This window comes from Emydura macquarii, unplaced genomic scaffold, assembly GCF_026122565.2.
Source record: "Emydura macquarii macquarii isolate MOO-44397 ecotype Brisbane River unplaced genomic scaffold, CSIRO-AGI_Emac_v2 contig_2676, whole genome shotgun sequence".
NCBI lineage: Eukaryota > Metazoa > Chordata > Testudines > Chelidae > Emydura > Emydura macquarii.
The window spans coordinates 43,769,746-43,792,496 of NW_027132813.1; the positions used below are offsets into that span (position 1 = coordinate 43,769,746).

The 22,751-nt window shown below is 39.4% G+C and overlaps 1 protein-coding gene across 4 annotated transcripts in view; it reads left to right on the forward strand.

Annotated features, from left to right (window-relative positions):
• TASP1 (taspase 1) overlaps positions 1 to 22,751 on the forward strand; it is a 186,216-nt gene that overhangs the window by 41,669 nt on the left and 121,796 nt on the right. For all 4 annotated transcript variants that reach the window (XM_067565290.1, XM_067565293.1, XM_067565291.1 and 1 more), the window contains exon 8: positions 9,919 to 10,025. In XM_067565290.1, the coding sequence (XP_067421391.1) occupies positions 9,919 to 10,025 (107 nt within the window). The remainder of the gene's footprint in view (positions 1 to 9,918; positions 10,026 to 22,751) is intronic.

Consider the following 22,751-nt stretch of genomic DNA (forward strand, 5'->3'; position numbering starts at 1 on the left):
CAGTGGGGTTTAAGGAGTGTTATATACGGCAGTTGCCACTCAGCCATAGGAGGTAGTCAAGGTAGTATTTTACATTAACTCTCCCCCTACCTAGAATTCCCCTTTGTGGCTAGCGCCATTGATAGAAGTGGTGGTGAGTGTTCAAGTGTCGACTGCCAAATGGCATTAAGCACTGTCATAAAATAGCTCAGAGCAGATGCCAATTGGTTAAAAATGCTAGAGGCCACTGTGTGACCTTGTCTTAGCTTGCAAAACTTCAGAACAATAAGCTTAACAGAGACAAGACATAGATAACATCAGGGATTCCATATTAGCTCAGCAGTCTCAATATGCGTGTATATATAGTAAAAGTCTGGCAAAGTTATATGCAACTAAAAATAAGATCTTATGATGGGAAGTGTCTGCAACCTTAATAGGTGGTGCTACCAGCCCCACCTATAACTGCACATACTATACATACAAGCTAAAAATGAAGCATTTTGGAGCCAAATGAAGATTGGGAGGTAGAGTTTAATGTGTCAGATTTGGTTGCACTCCCCTGTTGAACGTTCACTAGACTGCTGCAATGGAATCCACCTCACTGGGCCTTGTGTGATGTTTAGCCTCCAGAGTCTTAAGAATCCAGGCACTGGCCCTTGCGTGGATCTCTAGGTGCACTCTCATGGTACAGCTCCTTTTCCTAGCATGCCTTTCCAATAGCTGAGTTTACAATTCATCTCTTCAGGATAGTGAAAGCCAACACCCAAACTTGATACAGGATTCCAAAACACCATTGCTCTTTGCTTAATAGCACAAGACACAGATCTACACAAAATAATAAACGTACCTATACACATTTCCCTGTGTCAGGTTCTTCGATACCCTGGAGAGCTTGCAGGCCTTGAGCAGAGCTGTCTGGGATCCTTTCCCCGCAGCTAATGACTTTTTCCTTCAAAACATGGAGCCTCTCTGAGTTAGTTAGCTTTCTCTGAACTTGGCTGGTCTGCAGTTAAACATGACACCCTGCTACAAAAACCTGCCCATCTCTTACCCTTTCCTGCCCAAAGCTTCTTGTTCCTGTTAGTTTCTCAAATTTATATGTCCAACACCTGGTTCCTTTGTTCCGCTGCTTATGTTTTTCCACTCTTGACTTCATCAGCCCTCTGCAGAGAAGGTAGAGGAATTAGCTTCTTCCATCTCCAGCCAGGCTCCTTGGGTGAGTGTACAGTCATTAAGGTTAACAGCTCTCCATTGTCCCTTATCTAGCAGTTACATGCTTCAGCTCATGTCAGCAAGTGGTGAATAACACATCCACAACTAGGTATTCCCTGATATAATAGTATTTTAATAACATCATAGCATCAACCAGAATTCATAAGTTGTACAGACATCTTACCCAAATTATCACAGGGTGGTAGACTTAAATATTCTATAGTTCCAACAAATTGTGGAGCTGATTATTCTGGGGAATCAGGTTCTGAAGTAAAAGCAGAAGATGAGGGCTGATAGACATACAAGGCGTGTGTTATGTGGATGACACTGTCTGGAATGAGATTTATGTTTCAGTGAAGTGGATTGATGGAATGTAAGTTTGTATAAAACCTTAACCTGGGATCACAACATTTGAAGTAACCCACTAACACTGATAACAGCACATCTAGTGTTACGGTGCATTTTAAGATAGCCTAGCACTGCCTTCTGTCCTTGTAGAACATGGAGGGTTCCTAAATGTAAACTCCAAAAAAACAGCAAATACAGTTAAGGTAACATTCCCCTTCCCCCATCTGGCCCACAGTCTTAACTCTGACCGTATGAAAATGGCAACAGGCACTGTGAATATAGAAAATGTGCGCTCAGCATACTTCCACGTCACTTCAAATTGGACAGTTCTACTATTCGTCAATATGCTATGTCCACTTTATCTCTAGACAAATGGAGTACAAGAATACTTCTCCTCCTCCTAACAATCTCTTCTATATTCTCAGTGCCCACCCAAAACTCCAAATGTACATTGGTATTCACGTACTGCCTGCCGTGTCCTGGGGTGAATCACGTTCCTTGGGTGCAGCTAACTTTACATATGCAGGTTCATACAGATTGATTCACTGCAAATACAAGGGGTGCAATCTTGGTGGCTGTATGGCTATATCTAGTCACATGTTGGGCTAAAATCTATGACAGATTATTTACATCTGAACATTGCTTTGCATACTGCTGTCTTTGTCAAAGTAGAGCAATATGAAGGAAAATTAGATCTAATACAGTCACAGAGCTTAGTTCAACCATAGCTGGGGTAATATATCAGAGTTAAATTTCATTTTAACATACCTATTTTTAATTACTTGCATGTGTTTCTGTTTTCAGTTATACAGTAGTTATTTAGCAGCTGCTCAGCAGATTGCTGTGCTAAACCACTTTAATTCCTGTAATTTGCTAGTATATTCCTTTTGTAATCCCCCTTCCTCCAACTGCAGTATTCTCTTTTCAAACTGTATTAAAAGGGAAAGTGTACAAAAACCTCCTCTCTCTAATACTGTTTCCTTACATTCTATGAACTGACTGCCAGGGGGTGCTGTATGATTAGTCAGAGCCTGATCTGATCTCCAAAGGTAGAAAACATATCCTTACTACTCCCAATATCTTGAATTCATAGATTACTTTAAGCTTGGATACTATATCTTGAATTACTAACATACATGTTGCTTTAATAGTAATGTAAGTATAGAAACACCATGTAACTAGTCCAACAGAAACATCAAATAATACTTATTAAGATCTATATTTGTAATTATATATATCAGTTACTGAAGAAAAGTATCAGATTGGCCATTGCCCTGAATTTAATATTTGTGATGATGGTGATAGAAATTTTTATATTGCTGTATCTGTTAATCAGATTTGAAAACAAAATCCGTGCAATATTCAGATGATGAACCCAGGTTGGAATGATGGAAAATACTGCTTAGAAGTACAGAGCAGATTTTAGTGGGGGGGAGGGAAAACCTTGTAGTTACATAACTTAAAATATTGTAAAATATTGCACCAACAGAAACTAGGATTTAAGCATTTGACAGTAGTACATTTCTCCGTTATGGTATTTGAAAATCTGTTTAATTTGTTTAACTAGATGCCTGTTTAAAACATGCTGTCATAGAAATATCAGATTATTTAAGCATATGTACTGCTCTCAAGTGAAGAAAAGGTAGATTTGGCTAAATCTTGCCTTTTGAAAATATTCAAATTTTCTTGCACTTTATACTTTTTCTATGGAATTCTCATCATATAGGACAGCTCTAAAGTTGTAAGAGTATGATTTTAAAACTTGTTCTCTGAAACCTGGTATGCTAGATTAGTTTCCAAAATAGATAGTACCCACTCATTCTTTATTCAAGTGTCTTTTCATATGTGAACCACAGAATTATACCCAAGGATAAGAAATATATCTAGCTAACTTGCTCAGTAAATATTCACCATGAAATATAATTCCATAAAGTTACACCCCAAACTCTGTTATGTGACTTTTGATTATCATCACAAATTTGGACCGAAGAGCTTACTTTGTGGTGATGCCTCAGCTTGCACTATGCAGGTGTCACCATAGTCATGAAGTCTATTAAAGACCAAAGTATTGTTTAGCATTATATATGCCATTTTGTAACGCATTTATTCCAAAAACACTGAAATAGCTATCTAAAAATCTTTGCGAAGCACATAGCGTAGCTGAAAAGCAAAACAACTCAGTAGAGTCCTAGACAAACTGTATTAAGGTGCATTTATGGTTGAATACATATCAGTAGTTTTGGGTAACTGCATTACAGGGATGTTCCAGTTTTCCCCAAAACAACTGTTCAAGAAATTCAGAGTTCAGATCACATTTAGATGAAATCTAAACATGTTGATGTATGAAAATGTAGCTAGGGCACCCAAGAACCTTACCTCAGCCCTGTCGTGATGCCATGTAACATGATTATAAGGCATTTTAGTGCTTGTGGTCCCAGAATAAAGAAAATTGTCTCTTAAAGATACATAAGCTTTTCCCACACCGCTGGTGCCATTACCAGGCAGATTTAGGGTGGTTTGGGTGCCCTAAATGTGTATTTCCATAACTTAAAATGTTTTAAGTTTAACTCTGAATTTCCAGTATTTATATTACCCATTTGCTGTAATGTTTTGCCCTAAGGTATTAATGTACTTCAAACCATAACTATTTGTGCTTAGGAATTTCTTTAATGTATGAAAATTTTTAATTAAAGCCAAATACACTTAATGAATTCTTACACTAAAAGACAGGTATCTGATATTGTCAAATCATTAAAAAAATGTAGTATCAACCTTAAATCATGGGCCAGATTTATGGTATTCTCTGGCTTCTTGTTATAGATTAGATCTCTCTTATAATGCCTTTCTCCTGTTGGACCAATCTTTATTCTTCCGGGTCAGCTCACTGCCTTGGGGTAACCTTTATCAGTGCTTCTAAAGGAATCTAGGGAAACTATCCTTAATTGGGGTAGTTTCTTTAATTGAGTCGTCTTAATAAATGCAATCACTCCTTGCACACTTACTTAAAAAATCTGTGTAAGCATAGCAGTCCCTTCCACAAATCTGACTCTTGCACCAGTAATTCCCTTGGCAAGATTTCCTAGCTCTGATGTCAGAGCTTCACCCCTCCAGGGCTTTCCAACAGTTTGGCAGTCCATTGGGAGCACCACCCAGGCTCTTCCACTTCCTGGAAGATGTTGTTGCCCTCTTTTATAAGGGTCAGCTAATTAAGTTCTACATTTTTCCTCAGGTGCAGGGGGTGGGATAACCAGGCAGCCAGGCCAGTTCCAGACCCCTGACCTGAGAGGAATGGTATCCCTTATTCCTTCACACTACTGTGTCTCTGGAGCAGCACAAAGCATCTGGAGCATTTGCCAGTTTACAATTACTTTGCATTGCCAGCACACCACAAATCAGATGGAGTGTGTTCCTTTGAGTTTGCCCCTCCCTCAATATTCTTCCTTCCCCAGTATACAAAACCACCCAGTTTCACCTCCTGTTGATTAGATCTTGTACAACAGGTGGCTCTTGGAAAAAAAATTTAAGGGTAGCTTTTTTGCTGTTTTTATTAGGGAGTGCCTCCTTCAACATAGGAGCAGCACCAATCTACCTCAAACTTATGATGAATTGTGCTTTGTGCTGCTCTAGAGACATGTTTTGAAAATAGCTACTATAGCCCATTGTTCTCAACACTGACTTGGGGAAGCCCCTTATGCTGATTATGCAAGCCCCTTTTGCTGCTGAGGAACACTGAGGAGGAAGTAAATGGTGGCAGTGGCTGTCTTTGCAAGGGCAGCTTGTGGTCTGAGTCTCCATTAAAAACAATGGTGGCAGCCATTTTGAAAGAGGGCAGTTCTTAGCGGAATTCCTGTTTGAAGGAGAAACATTCAGTTGTGAAGAACAGCGGAGAGAAAACTATCAATCCTAAAAACTAAGTGTAGCATAAGACAAGATTTCAGTCAGTTTCAACTATAAGGGAAGTCTGAAAAGACTCCATTAAGACCATTAGGGACAAAGGTTTAACATCAGGTGCTAAACTTATTAAACTCAAATGAATTGATGCATTTACTCAAAAATAGTCAGTGCTCTATACTGTATTCTTCCTAAATAAGAGGATGAATCCCAGTTTTGTGCAAAACGTAAACTACGGGACTGTAACTGGCATATCTAAAATTACTCTATTCTGCATGATGTGGTGGTTGACTTTGCCATTGAAGTGCATGCTGAGATATATCTCAATTTAGGAACTGATTGATGAGAAATTTTAGGGGACTTGTGATGATGATGGGGGTGGGGGAGAGACTTTAAGGACACAACTCTACAGTTCACTCTTTTGCTTTGGCCTCCATTCACATCTAGGCCTTTGCCCTTAAGGAAGGTTTAGTAGGGGGACCTGGGCCCTCCCTCCCTACTGGGTCCCAGCCCAGCCCAGCAACTCTGGCAGGTTCCTCCCTGCGGAGAGTCTGTCTGCTATTCTGGGTTACTTCCTACTTACCTGCTTGTTCAATTTGGGGCATGACCTCTATAGTCTAAACAGTCAATAACTGAACAAAGGAGTCCAAGCGACCAAGACCCTGCATGACCTGTTGGTTCTCAAAGTGGGCAGTGGTTGGAGAAGGCACTGCCTTGGGGGCCTTATCTGCTCTATGGTCTCCTCTTAGGCTCCGCCTTCTGTCTAGCTTCCCAAAGAATTAATCTGTCCTGTAGTCTGTCCATCATCCTTTGGCTGGTGGTCTGAGTTCCTTTTAATCCACTCCTCTAGCCAGAGCATGCTTAGCAGGCCCAAAGGTGGGGGGGAAAGGCTCTACCTGGACCCAGTATTGCCTTTTGACCTCTTTGGGCCCAGTGTGGGGTTTGTATACCCCATCATACCCTGTTTGTACATCCAAGGATCATGTTAACCCTCTGAGTCATTGCATTGTCCTGGAAGTCTGTCTTAAATTGGTCATTCACCAGGTCCTCTTCAGTCACTGCTTTCTGGGATATAAATCACCATCCTGTAAGTATGACCTATCTTTTACCTGGATGTATGACCTTGAATTTGAGTGCATGAAAAGACGTTCAAATAACCTAATTTTTCCAAGTAATCAGATCTCTGTTGAACTGACCTATCCTGACATTATCACCAATTTTTGTCATCTGTAGACTTTCTAGCAATTTTATATCCTTCAAAATAATTGATTCCAATAACGTTGGGCCAAGAAAAAAAATGTTTGGACCCCCACTAGAAACATGACCTTTGGTTTTGGATGAAAAGTAACTTGCAGTTACTCTTTGAGGTAAATTTTTAATCCATGTAATGTGTTATATTGATTTTTGAATCAGTGATGCCAACCAATCTTGTAATCTCATCAAGATTATATAAACTTTAACTGCCATGGAGGCTAAAATTGTGCAAATACTTTTCACCAATTTTCTGAAATTGAATGGCATATTGGTATCCCAAATCAATATTTATTTGCTACTTATTACCTATAAGCATGTACAGTTTTTCAGGTAATGTTTGCCTTTGTCCTGTGCCATGCATTTGGTGATCCAGTGGTGCCCACTTGACAGGCCATGTTAAAGGAAAAGACTTTGTGAAAATAATATTACAGTATACTATACTGAATCAAAACCTATGTATATATTGGGTTTAAAAGCAAATCCCTAGGACAGTACACTTGTTGAAAGCATAAACCTTTTAAAAATGAAAGTACACTTTAAAATCAAAACTAATTAACTGTTATTCTGGTGAAAGGTGCTACAGATTCATGTCTTCTGTTGACAGCATATGAATTTTTCCTCTTAAATCTTGGAGAGCTTTCCTATGTTGAGGGCATGGTTGATGTGATGCAGGAGCCTTCAAGGTGCAAGAATGATGGGAGATATCCTGCACAGTCTGCTTACTGCATATTTGGTCTGGGTGCCCTTGCAATATAAACTAGCTTACAGGACAGTAATGGTAGCAAGATGGGAGTTGGCCTATAGATTTCATAATCATGTACAGGCATTTGGGTCAGTGGATAGAGAAGTGGTACAGAGGGGCTTGGCCACTACTTGCTCCATAATCTGTAAGAGCAGCTGTAGGGGAAGGATGTCTCTCAGGGCAATAAGATGGACTTGTGGAATAAGCTCGCCCACAAATATTTGGACTTTGAACAGATAAGCCAAAGTAGTGGACGTGCAAACTTCCCTGCACTGTCCTGTCAATGTGCATGAGTCTTATTGTAGAAGGATTACTTCCATGCTGAATAGTTTGGTCTCCAAATCCATTCAGTCCTTTGCCATTGCCAACAATGCTACCAGTAGTTGCAACTAGTGTTAATTATGGTAGAAGTCATTGTATGCTTGTCCATCTGGGACTGAAACCACCAGCTTGTTCATTTAAAGTACCATACAGCTTTCAGATGACCATAGCTTAAGGTCACTGGTATCCTAGAACTGAAGGGCTCTTAAGCCATTTAGGTTCCAAGAAATGCACGGGGGCACACCAATGGGACACCTCACTTGCTCGAAATTAAGCATGATCTTAAGTATCGTGCTGGATTGAGGCCCAAGTCAACCTGAAAGTTTGCCTGTTAAAAAATTATCTTAAATTCAAGTGTTTTTTTAATGGCTGGTACTTTTAGGTCAATTTCTCAATCCAAACCAAGTTGTAGATGGCATAATCTTTCCAATGAAGTGTTGTCTTGTCACTCTTTAGATCAGTTTACACAATAAAGAGCTGTTTGTCTTGAATAATATATGGACATATTTAATGACCTTCTGCTTTACTGTGCTCTGAATGACAGGATAGGTTCCTTTTTTGGCTGTTGCAGGTTATCTTGTTCCTCAATTTATAAGAAACCCTTCACCATTTTTAATGGATTTGTGAAGAAGACTAGCTTTCTCAATAACTTTAGAGAGGAAAAGAAACTGATAGCTTAGGCCCCAAATTTTTCATTCTTTAAAATTGTTTTAAAATAAAGAGGAAAATTCACTGGGTGCCTTTCAATTTTCCTTATTGAATTGCCAAAGATATAACTACAGTATCCATGTAACTTTGTAGGAGTTGCAAAGTAAGTTGTGTTCTGCTGGTTAGGCGGTAGAGCTTGTTGGAAACGTCCTGATGAAATAGAGAAACCTTGTCTCCCAGGTAGGTTTCTAATGGAAATCTTCCTGGTCCCTGCCAGGTCACTTGGAAACTGTTGGTCCATGGCTCTGGTGCACACCAGCCATGCAGTCTGCTCCGGGGCTGGAGATTCCAGGTTTCTAGGGTCCCAACAGCAGAATGGGAAGTCTGGGACCTCTGGATCGAGCTCGGTCTCATGTCCTCCAGGGTCCTTGCTGAGCTTGAAAGTTTCAGTTTGAGCTGTAGCTCTTAGGATTTAGGTTCCAGGCAATGAGCCTGGAAGCCCCGAGGGTCCTGATTTGAGCCAGGTCTTTTGACCAGCTTTAGTAAGCATTATCAGTTGCCTAATAGATTGCTCCTGGAGCTGTGGTGGCTTTGTAAATGATCACAGTGAAGGAAGAAAGCTATTTTCAGCTATATTTGAAATATAGATAAACTTTCTTTTATGATATAGGGATTTGTTGCATTTAGCTTTCATTTGGAATATACCTGTATACATCTCTGCTCATTGAAGGGACAACCCTCTCCAGTGTTCCTTCTTACCCTCTTAGAAGTATAGGGGGAATTAAAACAATCTGAGGATAACGTTAAATCAAAACTAAATTGAACTACAGAAGTGTTCTTGTAAATATGCTTTTCGTAAAACAAAGCTCTCAAACTGGGAATACACCACCATTTTTCTCTCTTCAATTAAGCATCACATTTTTATTTGTAATTCAGAAAACATTTCCTTTTAAATGTAGTTATTAAATATGGAAAAACACATGTATGCATCCTCAAGATTTATTGATCTTTTGGCTGTGCTGGTTTATGGCGCATAAAAATATTGTCTGTGTATTATGTGGATTTAAATATATGGGTGAGCACACAGATATGTAATTAAGTTAGTGAAGAGGCTACATAAGCTTATGGATATCATCAAAACGAGATCACATGGCATCTATTTACAGTTTAGCAGTCTGGTACAGTCATTCTAACAAGCCACTCATTGCCTTCTCTTTTGTTTAGTGTTGCTACATGATTATCAAACAGGGAGATATTTAGGGCATCATAGCTTCCAGATGTGTTCAGTGACTTGTCTGCACTAGATATTTTACTCAATATTATATTTGAACAATATCTCCTTTTGATTTAGCAAAAGATGTAAAACATGTAGTACTGAAACTTCATATAATCTATAGGTTAACTTCAGCTATTGCTGATAATTACGTGGCGTGGAAGAGATTTCTTAAGTGTAGGAGCTTACTAATCTAATATTTGTTTGAATAACCCTTCATTAGTTAAATGCCTTTAAAATATTTTTATAGGATTTAGTTTAGCTGCTTTTAAGAGGAACAAAAGGAAGCTGGAGCTGGCAGAAAAAGTGGAAACAGATCTTATTCAGCTAAAGAAAAGAAGACAATCAAGTGAAAAGGTCAGTAGATGTTTTTAGGTTTTTTTGTTTTGTTTTGTTTTTTTAAATTTTGTTTTGTCACCCTTACCACATAGGTAATTTATAATGTGAAATTTTCACATTATAAATTTTCATTTTGTAGATGAGGTGACATGATATAGCATCACAAACCACTCCTTTTTGGCCATCTTACGTATGTTAGAATTTGTATAATATAAGATCATCTAAATTATCTTCTATGTGATTTACATTGATTTACACTGCTATTTACAATTTCAAAAGAACTGTGAAAAGAGAGGCCTTTTTGACTTGTTTGGGATGTAAATATTTATTTTTTTACTATTGCACATTTTAAAGTGAAAATATGACAAATGTAAACATGAACAGATAAATATCTAATAAAACATTTTCTCCAGCTTGGGATCTATCATTGTTTCCCACTTTTTAATGTTTCCTGAGAACACTGCTTTGTGGACCTGGAGATGGTGAAATTTGAAATATCAGGTAGGTAAACGTGCATCAGTACATGCATCTAACATTGACCTGGCCCATGTTACTTATACTCCTTTACTACAAAACTGCCACAATTCTCTCCTTCTTTTCTTTCCTTTCCTGCTAGTTTGAATTTAGAGCCTTTGTTGTCACTTCAGCATCATGTCTCTTTGTTACTTAATATTTAGGTATACAGTAAAAATATTAATTTATAGTTGGTTAAAGTAAAATACTTAGTGAGTCCAATACTAAATAAAAGGAAAATTAGTGGGGGACTGTATTAATTCACACCTGCAGGGTTTGTCTATTGTGAAGAGACTTTACAATGGTGCGACAAGGCAGCCACTATAGCCTATGTCAAACCTATCCCTTTGGGTGAAATATGACGACTGTGATTAACTGAAGGCTAGTCTGTTGGTTTTTTTAAAACACTTACCTCCATTTTGTTTGATGCCTGTCTTGGACAGCCAGGTCTCCAGACTCTGGTGGCCTGATTCTCCATCTCCTTGTAGTCATTTACCCTCATTTGAAGAGCATGTAAATGCTATAGAAATAGAATGACAAGCTGGGTGAGGTAATATCTTTTATTGGGCCAACATTACCTCACCCGCCTTGTCTCTCTAATATCCTGGGACCAAAATGGCTACAACAATACTGCATACAGAAGTAGAATATCATTTTACCTTGCTCTGTACAGGTGTAAATGACTGCACAAGGTGCAAGGCAATGAAGAATCAGGCCTATTTCTTTTACATTCTCACATCATATCTTCCTTATGTAAAGATATCAATTCTTAGTTTTCAAAGAGCTGAGGCTCAGTAGAGGAGATAAGAATTAGAGGGAAAATGGGTTATTTACTGGTATCTGAACTTTGCTTGTTGCTTACAGTCTTGTTTACACTTCCCTGTAATTGAGGGAGGAGGGGCCTCTGCACAGTATTGATATTCATGTAATGTTGGGCAAGTCAATGCTTGACGCATATGCCAGTGCATGAGCTTATCAACCTGCAATTTGAAATTTCAAGGGTCATGTGGCAGCACTTATAGGGATCACCAACAGACCAGTATTGGTAGGTAAAGGAGATGATCAAATAGGAAAACTCTGTTTACTGGTAAGTAACATGACTAATCCCACCATTTCTCTAAATTTTGGTGAATTCAGTCATTGTGAAAAAAACTAGAATGACAACACTGAGAGCTGAAATATTCCGTCTACATAATATGTAGAATGCAGGCAGTTGCAGGCTAGTGAGAAAGGTTATAAAATGCATCAAACTTGATCTGAAGGGAACAGCTGTAGGACCAAGAGAGATTTGTTTCTGATTGACCTCCCTTGGTTGGGATGAGGGATTAAATAGTTGGATGTAACAATTCTGTAGCACGCCCAACAAGAATTACTCTGAAACCAGACTTGGATAACTCATTTTGGGTCTGATTCTGAACCCACTGATGCTAGTCAAGACTCCCATTGACTAAAATGGGAATTGGATTTGTCCTTTGCGGATAGCTTGACTAGTCAGAGGGCCTTGTGAAGGCCAATTGAATTTCCATTTACTTAAGACAGAACATTTTTCACAGCCTTAAATTTTTCAGAAGGGCTAGATCACATGTAAATGTCTGATTCACTCACTTAACACTTCCTTTTGGAGATCCATTCTCTTTGTTGGGTGGATTTTTCTGGAGTCATGAAGTGGAGTAGAACTTGCATATGCAATAAAGTGAATCTCTAAAAATCTAAGGATTAGAATCTTCACATGGGCACTCACACATCACAGGATAAAACCTTAAAGATCTTGATTTTCCTTTTTGCCCTAACAAAGTTTCCCTTGGAATGTCTTTTATTTGTTTGACAAATCCTCCATGCAAGAGAATGTTTTAACCCAACATTTTTAATGACAACCTGAGTGATTTGACCTAATTTCACTACAGCCACTTCGGAAAACAGAAGTGTCCTGAACATGCTATTACCCAGCTTTATGCAGTTGCAGTTGAAAGGCGTTTACACTTACATTTAATTGATGTTAGTCAGTGAGATACATGAAATACAGCATTAACTATAATTTATCAAGTTTCAAAGGATCAGATCTTCAACTAGGGTAAATCAGAATAATTCATTGATTTCAGCAGGGCTACATCAGTTGAACATTTGGACCAGTCTATTTGTGTGTTAAAAAGCTAGCATGTTCATTTCTCTGAATTAGTTTAGAAACTCAATTACAGATTAGCCTAGTTTTACTGTCTGCCCTTGTTTGAGTGTGAACTAGTACCTACCACTGCCATTGTGATTAAGGTGATCTGAAGGGACTTTTAAAGTTTACAACAGCATTTCAAGCTAGGCTAAAGCATGGCACGAAGGTTCTGAGACCAAAGGCAGAATGTTTTATTAGATTAAATATAATCTCAAACTTTGTTCACTACTTCATCTGGTGTCATACACATAAAATTCTCAGGATTGCATACACTTAATGCATTTTTAGAATAAACTTCTTCAGAGAAGTGCAAAATTTCCCCTACCCATCTTAGATGGGTTTCTCCCCATTCTCCGCATGTATTGGGGTGTGTTCTTGCCTTTTTTTCTAGTGCCTCCTCTTCATTCTTTCACAAAGCTAAAGATGGACAATGTAGGCAAAATGTCTGTAACATTCTCTCAGTACCCATTGTTCTGGGTCATGGAAGGAACATATGTGAAAGCAGTGTGTGTGCACTGAGGACCACGAAGAGGAAAAGAGGCAGCCTCTGTAGCCTTCCTCTCCTAACAACTGGTAGGAAAAGCTGCAGAAAAAACACTGCTTGATGCCTGTTCCCAAGGGGAGACATACAGGCTCCTGGACTGAGAAATGGACTGTGGGAAATATATAATGGGGGAGAAATATTCCCCTCTAAAAGAACTTTGTTTAATCTCTGAAAGGAGTTTTCTCCTAGTTATGTACCCAAGGAGTTCAGGAACATCCGCATCACATAAACTTAGTGCAAAAAGCTGACTTCATATGTAAATTTACACATACTGTTTAAAATAGTTCTGAACCTTCTAAAGGGCTCTTTATCTACTTAGTCTCATTTCGTGGGTTGACTAATTCACTTAATGAAGGGTGCTTTCTTTCCAAGTTTTAAACACTGAAACATATGGCATTCTTAGGATTTAGTCAGTGTCAGAATTCTGACTTTAATTAGTGCAGATGCATGGCCTTCATTTAAACTGTGATTTATACAAGTCTAGCTATGACATGATTTGTGGAAGTCCAGTTATTTGACATATTGCACACAAGGTAGAACAGTCCTGAGAATCATGAAAATGGCTGTGGTCTACAGAACAGAGGGTGAGCTGTGAATCATGTGTCTTTTGGTTTTAATCTCAGTGTTAACATTCACTGCAACCTTGGGAAGAGATTTAACTTCTCTATACCTTAGTTATCTTGTGTATAAAATAGATATGTTGCTTCTTACCTATGTTTGTAAAGTTCATTGGTTTCTACTGAATATTTGTTAGGTGCTCCTTTTTTTAATGACTTATCCTAAACTGAGTTAAATAGACCATACTTCAACTTAATTATTGTGACCCTCTTACCAGGGTCATGTTTTTCAGACTGTAGTAGGTATGAAAAACATTCTGTCTCTTCCTCTGGCTGGCGAAGCTCCTGGAAGCTCCTGCTATATTTCCTGTAGGTTGCTTGCTTTCCGACTGGTGGAATTTGTCTCATTTTTGAAGGTATCACATATCGGTCATAATAGGTGTATACAAAAGTGCTCATATGAAATAAGTTGTTCAATATTTGAGAATTTTCCGACAGAGCTGTAAAACAGTCTTTACTGTTTTTAGAAGACATTACTCTGAAGATGTGTCAAGCTATGAAAATTATTCAGACACCCTTCATTTGTTGGAGGGGACTATAATTCTGTAAAATACGCTAATAATTTGATCACTTATCTTTGTTATATATGAGCTGTAGGTGATCCTCAGTTCACAAGCCCTTGGAAGAGCGTCTTTCAGCAAACAAGAAATGTATTAGTTGTAGTAAAGGCGCACAACAAAGAGCTCGAAGCCCCATCTAGGTTGTAGTAAAATTATTCACAAAAAATCATTAGAAATAACTTTAAAGCATTTTGTTTAAACTTCATAAACTCTGTCTTCAAACTGTAAGATATTCCTCCATAGTGTTGAGTTCTCATTGTATATAAGAACTAGATAATGCCACTGACCAGAGTAGTTTTGCTATCAAAGCGCAGTATGTCAAAGCATACTATGGAACTTTTAGTGTGCAGTAGCTGTGGCCAAACAGCTGGCTAGTTTAGACAAGCCCCAGGTGAACAACACAATATTCTTAGTGTATTTTTCACAATTTATAATGTTTAATTAAAAGTTCTTATCTCTGTTGTTCTTTAGCGTTTCTTTACATGAGTTTCTAATTTAAAGTTAAAAATCCCTTTAACTTCACTATATTTAGGGGATGAAGAAACTAGGAATTGACCCAAAATATATTTCCACATCTTCGAGACATCATGCTAAATCATTAGATGATATAAAGTTTGAGAAATTATACTACTTTGCATGTGAACTAATCTTAAATGCATTCATAAGTGGAGCTATTTCTGTTGAAGTGTACTAAGTGATTTATTCCCCAGCTGGCCATGGAGTGCTAACTCATAGGCCAACTGTCACCTAGAATGTTCTGACCACAGGCACAAATAATTATCAGGAATCTACACTCACTTTTGTTCCCCCTGTTAAATTCTTCTTTCCAATTTAAAATATCATTCCCTTCCTAAATACCAGTTTTAAAAAACTGGCTTTGAACATGGTTGAAAATGTTTGTTAATACTAGGGGGTGGCAAAAGGCCCTGTTCTTAATCTGCACTTTTTTTTTTGGCTGGTTTTTTTTTTCCAGTTATATTGAAACAGTCCACTTGCCTGAAGAGTTACCATCTGCTTGATTTGAGTAACATTGGGTTTAAGAGTCATATGTACACAGTAGTCTTTGTTCAGTCTCCCTGCTTTTGAAAAACAAAAACCCTAAATTGCACAATGTCATTGGTCTTGATTGACAATACAGTGTAGTTTTAAAAATATTCTAGCTTCACTGTATGTTTATTTCCTTCTCCTAACTGTGATTTAAGGAGTTCTAGAAATATATACACACACATGGTGTCTTGAAAGACAGTAGCTAAAGAGATAGTGCAACTTAATTTTGTATTCTTCAGGCACCGTGTTGGTTTTGGAAGGTAAAATATTGGGTCTTTCCCTGCTACACAAACATCTAGTATTTGAAATATATAGTGGGAAACAATTTTTCATACCACCATCTTGAAAATATTATGCAAGCCTTAACCAGAACCTGTTCAAGCACAGCATTTCTTGGGTGAGATGTAGGTTAAGAGTGCATGCAGAAAAATAACACTGCTCAGATTTTGCATATATTTAGTGTATTCTAGTCACTTCATTTAGTCCTAAAATCAGTTTGTCTGGTCTTAAGCAGATGGCTGGCAAATATGGCAGTCAGCTGTAGCTGGAGGCAACCACACTACTTAATTAAGGATTCTTACAAATGAAGGATAAAATTAAAATCTCATATGTACCCCTCAAGTGGAAAATAATCCACCTGTCGTGTACCCATGTAAAGTAGCCTTCTGTTAATAAGACTTTCTAGATTTTTTTAAAGTACATGTAAAACTCCATTTAACACTGAACATATGAAAAAGTACAATTCTTCTACAAAGAAGGTATTACTAGGAGATACAGTATGAATATTTACCCCATACATTTGACATCTCCACAATTAATTGATTGGATTAGCAATCTGAGGTCTCTGGTTAGACTTCTTTTTACTATTAGAGCAACAGTTAGCAGTGATAGTTGAGACTACTTTTTTAACTGTTGCATGCCCAGAAGGTTGCGGCTCCTCCTTTTGCACGTGGATCTCACAACAATCATCCATGGCTTTGGTGTCTCAAAATTAGATTACTGCAATTCACTGTATACGGTTCTACATCTTAAATTGCTTCAGGAGTGAAATTGGTTCAAAATTTGGCATGTATGTTAAGTGGTTCTTAATGTGTTCTTTGAAAAACATAATTATTCTATAACCTGCATTGGCCATCTAGGTTTTTCATTCAATCTTAAGATATTTGACCTATAAAGCCCTATCCAAGGGAATGCTTCTCTCCCAATGAAATACTGCACCTGTGACATTAAGTGGAGGTACCTGAGTTAGACCCTCATTAGCCTTTTAAAAAAAAATTAAGCATGATGACTGGTGGCGAGCAATCTCCAACAAGGTACTATGCCTTTTTAACTCTCTTCTCAGCTAGTATGTAACAGCCCAAGTTTGGGTACACTGTAAGGTTCATTCCTTCCTTGGCCTATAGGTGAGGCTGGGAGATGATTGTAAAAGAGCATGGCAGGGGAAATCTATTGGTGGTCTTGCTAATGATTTTTGTTAAATTTGTATATTTTTGTTGCTGTAGGTAACAGCATATTCTTTGCGTGATGTTCCTGTGCGTGCTCTTCTTTAGGTGTTTGAGCACCCCCTGCACACATAATCAGAGATTTGTAGTAGCAGTGCCCCAGTTGGGTTGCACATGCACGGTGCCCATCTTGTGCCACTTTAGGAGGTTATCTGGTGCTGTGTGACCAATCCCACTCCCAGTTCCTTCTCTACTGCCTTTGGCTTGAGTCTGAGCTCCAGCAGTGCCTCTTTGCCTAATCTAATTAATGTCATTTTCATTAGTTAGACTTAGTACATATAATTAGTTCCATTTATCTCCATTAATTTTTGTTTAAAAAATTTTTATTTTTCCCTCAACAATAGAAGTTTAGGTTTCCTTTTAGAGTAGAGGCTTTCCTGTTAGGATAAGAGTTTTATTTCCCCTTCAAAGAGGAGGGGGGAACACTCATCTTAGGGGCATGCCCGGTTCCCCAGGTTTTAAACGCTGCCTCACCTGCAGACTCTCAATACCAGTCTCAGGTGGACATTCACAGTGTATCTGCTGCCTAGGCAAGATGCACATACTGCAGAAGTGCTTGCACTGCCATGAAGATATGTATTACGGTCAGTGGCACAGCTATGGACACCCGCATGGCCCCACAGTATGCCAACATTTTTATGGCTGATCTAGAACACTTCAAAACTCGTCCCCAAGCACCTCTTCTTTACCTACATAGATGACATTTTCATCATCTGGACCCACAGAAAAGAGTTCCTCAAATAATTCTGCTGGGATTTCAATAATTTCCACCCCACCATCAACCTCAGCCTGGACCAGTCCACACAAGAAATCCAATTCCTGGACACTACAATACAAATAAGGGATGGTCACATTAATACCACCCTATACCGAGAACCAACTGACTGCAATACATATCTTCATGCCTCCAGCTTCCACCCTGGACACATTACACGATCCATTGTCTACAGCCAAGCCCTAAGATACAACCAGATTTGCTCCGATCCCTCAGATAGAGACAAACGCCTACAGGACCTCCATAAAACATTCTTAAAAGTAGAGTACCCACCTGGAGAAGTGAAGAAACAAATTGACAGAACCAGACGGGTACCCAGAAGTTACCTACTACAGGACAGATCCAACAAAGAAAACAACAGAACACCGCTGGCCATCACCTACAGCCCCCAGCTAAAATCTCTCCAACAGATCATTAAGGATTTATAAGCTATCGTAGCAGATGATCCCTCACTCGCTCAAGCCGTTGGAGGCAGACCTATCCTGCCTTACTGACAGCCCCCCAACCTGAAGCAAATACTCACCAGCAACCGTACACCATACAAGAAGAACACTAACCCAGGAACATACCCCTGCAACAAACCCTGTTGCCAGTTCTGCCCACACATCGACTTTAGTAACACCATTACAGGTCCTAACCATATCAGCCACAACATCGGGCTCATTCACCTGCACATCTACTAATGTAATATATGCCATCATGTGCAAGCAGTGCCCCTCTGCCATGTACATTGGCCAAACCGGACTATCACTACGCAAAAGAATAAATGGACACAAATCAGACATAAAAAATGGTAACATCCATAAACCAGTTGGAGAGCACTTCAATCTCCCAGGACATTCTGTAGCTGACTTGAAAGTTGCCATACTTCTACAAAAAAACTTCAAAAACAGACTTCAAAGAGAAACTGCAGAGCTGGAACTCCTATGCAAACTTGACACAATCAAACTGGGTCTGAATAGGGACTTGGAATGGTTCTCTCATTACAAGAAGTAATTGTCACTGTTCACACATTCTCACCTCCTAATCAATGGTTATGAATAGGCCTCATCTACTCTAACTGTATTTTTTGCTTATATCTACCTCCCCCGTTGTTGTTCCTTAACCTTGGATGTGTATATGTATACCCCCATCTGATTTCTATTTCTTGCATCTGACAGAGTGGGTTGCAGCCCACAAAAGCTTATGCCTGCAGAAATTAAATTTGTTAGTCTTTAAAGTGCTACAGAACTCTCGTTGTTTTTGCTGTATACAGACTAATACGGCTACCCCTCTGAAGAAACAATAGCTCTCTTTGCATGATTAGGTCTTCAGATAAATACACAACACTAAACAGTCCTCAGATAACAGCCAGGACTTGCCTCCAACTTTTGGGTCACGGGGCTGCGACAACCTTCTCTGTCAAGCACGGAAGGTTACACATGAGGAGCCTACAAGCTTGGCTCCCCACAACCCACTGCCCACGAAAGCACAGCATGAACAAACACCTTACAGGTCAAATACTGCACCCGAACCTAGAAACTATCCATCTCAAGGCATGGTTGCTCCATGGTTACAAGGACCTGAAATAGCCTGCTCAGAGGAAGTACAGAACGTCTTATTAAATAGTCATAGAGCAACTGCCTGGCACACACATCTATACAAATGGAGACGATTTGATAACTGGTGCCAAAACAAACAGGTCACACCAGCTTCTGCTGCCTTATACTGGACTACTTACTAGAACTTAAGAAATCAAGCCTTTCCATGAGCTCAGTCAGGGTATACCTTTCAGCTATTATGGCATTTCACCACAATGTGGATGACCTATCAGTTTTTGCACACCCAATCACCAAAAGGTTTCTTAAAGGCTTCAACAACATTTGCCCAGAGGTAAGAACACCTATCCCATCATGGGACCTCAACTTAGTTCTTTGGGGTATCACCGGACCCCTGTTTGAACCTTTGGCGACTTGCTGTCCCCTCCACCTTTCAATAAAAGTAGCTTTTCTCTTCGAAATCACATCAGCCAGTTGGGTTGAAGAACTAGGAGCTCTCATGGTGGACCCGCCCTATATAATCTTCTTTAAAGATAGTTATCCTAAGACTGCATCCCAAATTTTTACGAAGATTGCCTCATTTCACCTCAACCAACCCATCCAGCTACCAACATTCTACCCTAAACCCCATGGACAACAGACGAGAATCAGTATTTCATACCTTAGACGTCCACGGGGCATTGGCATTTTATATAGCCAGAACAAAATCATTCCACAAATCTACAAAACTATTCATATCAATCGCTGAATGCTCAAAAGGAGATGCTGTATCTAAGCAGAGGCTTTCCAAATCGATTTCTGACTATCAAATTATGCTATCATCAAGACAATCTACAACCCCTTAAAAGTGTTCGTACACATTCCACCAGGGCAGTAGCAACCTCAATAGCATTCCTCAACAACGTCCCCTTTGAGGACATCTGTAAAGCTGCAATTTGGACCTCAGCCCATACATTCACACAATGCTGTGCACTAGTACAACATGTAAGTTCTGATGCACTATTTGGATTTACCATATTATCATCTGCCATGACTTCAACTCTGAAGCCCCCTCTGTCCACTGGAGGGCACTGCTCTGAAGTCAGCTAAAGTGGAGCACCCACAGTGACATCACTCTAGGAAGAAGAGAGGGTTACACACCTTGTGCCGTAACTGAGGTTCTTCGAGATGTGTGTCCCTGTGGGTGCTCCACCCCCCTCCCTCCTTCTCTCTACTTCGGGGTCTTCACACTAATAGCTCTGCAGTAGAGAAGGATCTGAGGGGGGAGGTGGTTGCACAGCACCAGATAACTACCTAATGCGTCAAGATGAGGACCGCGCATGTGACCCAATCAGGGCACTGCTACTACAAATTTCCAATTACAAGAGCAGGGGTGTGCGAACACCTAAAGTGCAGCACCTACAGGGACACCCATCTCTAACGTCAGTTATTGCACAAGGTGAGTAACCCTTTCTTTGCGGTGTGGTAAAGTCAGGCCAGATGGCCACAAAAGGGCACACCAGGGCCAGTATGTAAGTCCAAGAATGCCAAAGGCCCTTTTTCCTGCAGGCAGAGGAGAGATTACTGCAGGACAATTAGAGACACGTGGACCCAATGAAGGGCTACTCCAGGTGTACTTAAACTCTGCCTTCTCTGAAGGGGGGGGAGCAAAGGAGGAGGAAGCTGCCAGAAGGTTTGTGGCAGCTGAAGGAGGAACTTTCCCTGGGCTAGGAGATGGTGCTTCTCTACAGCCAGAGGAGCAGAGAAGGAGAGAACCCTTGGCCCCAGCCGGCAGGAGGGAGGCACAGTAAGGTACCTCCCTGGGGAGATGGGGTAACTGGCGACTCCCTGGCCCACTACAAGGGGGAGAGGTGTGAGACCCACTAGGGAGAAGCTAGCCGTGTGCCACAGCAGGTAACTGCTGAAGTCTATTTTTTTTTAATCATATGTACCTTATCGATGATGCCCAAAATGGTGGTAGTATAGAGCCTTGAGAGCAATTGCTATAGCCCTTTCATTCTCCTCTTGACCCATTACTTACAGAAACAATGATGAGAGTAAAATTGGTCCTTTGTGACTCGTCAGCATTTAATTGAATCCATCTTCACCTACAAAACATCAGAACACTGTCCACTCTTCTTATCTCTGTTCTTGATTTCTCACCACTCCCATTCTTTTCTAGTGACTTGGGACCCTAGAAGTTGAGTGCACTAGACACCTTATATAGTTATGCCTATTTATGCTGTAGTCCCTAGACAATGTCCCACTATCCCTAGGACTGAACACAAGCCTTTCTTATTCACTTTGCACTGTAGAGCACAATCCCTTGTAAATGGGAAGGGGGAAAAGGCATACCTCGTGTAGAAATCTTTCCTCAAGCTTGCTAACAGGCTTTCGGTAGATCTTTTCTGAAATATTAGTCCCTATAGTAAGTGCTTGCATGTTTTTGTGAACTATTTCCAAGACATTAGTTTTTGGTTATTATTTTTGGTTCAATTAAAAAGGGGGTTGGGAAGAAGGGGGAGCAAAGAAGACATAAATTAGTTTAGTAGCACTTGAGATTTTATTGAGGAGTGGATATCTTTGCACTCTGTGTGCACACTTTTTTTTTTTTTAGTTCTGAACATTTGGGTCTCTGCTATAAAGAGGACCATGGTCAATCTAAACTTTTCCTTGTCTACCACGCATTGGTGATGTAGTGTCATACCTTCAGCGTCATACTTTCAGTGCTTTTGTTTGAGTTTATGTGTAAAATATTAATTATATTAAATAGGGCATTCTTAACTTACTCGTACCTTACCACTTTTGAAATTTCGATATTAAAATATATTGTTAAAATAATTTCAGATGAAGTCAGAAACTGCAGGAGTTAACAGAAATGACCAAGCAGTATTGAAGTTGTTTTTGGTATTCTGCATGTGTAAAAATCTAAGTTGTAAAGTTGATAGGCTAGGTGAATTGAAGGTGAACTCTTTGGCACTCTTATGAGTCCTTGGATGTTAGCTTAATTTGGAACAGACATAAAAATTGGGCTGGAATAAATCTAGTTTTGAAGTATTTTTAACCTGGACATAAAATAGTTGAACAGTTCTTCCTCCAAGATTTTTGACTGAATACTTGGAGAGACTTACATCGTATTTCAAAGGCAATTTAAAAATGTGTGGTGAATGCTGCAATAGAGGTGAGTGTAGAGCACATGATGATCTTCAATAAAGGGATCTGTCTTTAAATGATCTGCACAGCCTGCAACAGATGACAGTTCACATTAACAAAACCAGAAGAAAATGTGTAGGGTTGCTTTGCTGCAGTTAGATAGACATTTTTAATAATCATGTCTGCTCCCCATGAGTGATTTCTTTCAAACAAATTAGCAATATTTTCAGTCCACTCAATGGTATGTTTTTACTTTGCTAATTTATTTAGGGAAGTATACTTTGCCCTGGGCTCTTGTAGCCCATGTGTCCATGTGCCTTTTCTAAGGAAAGAATGCTGTCTAAGTGAAATG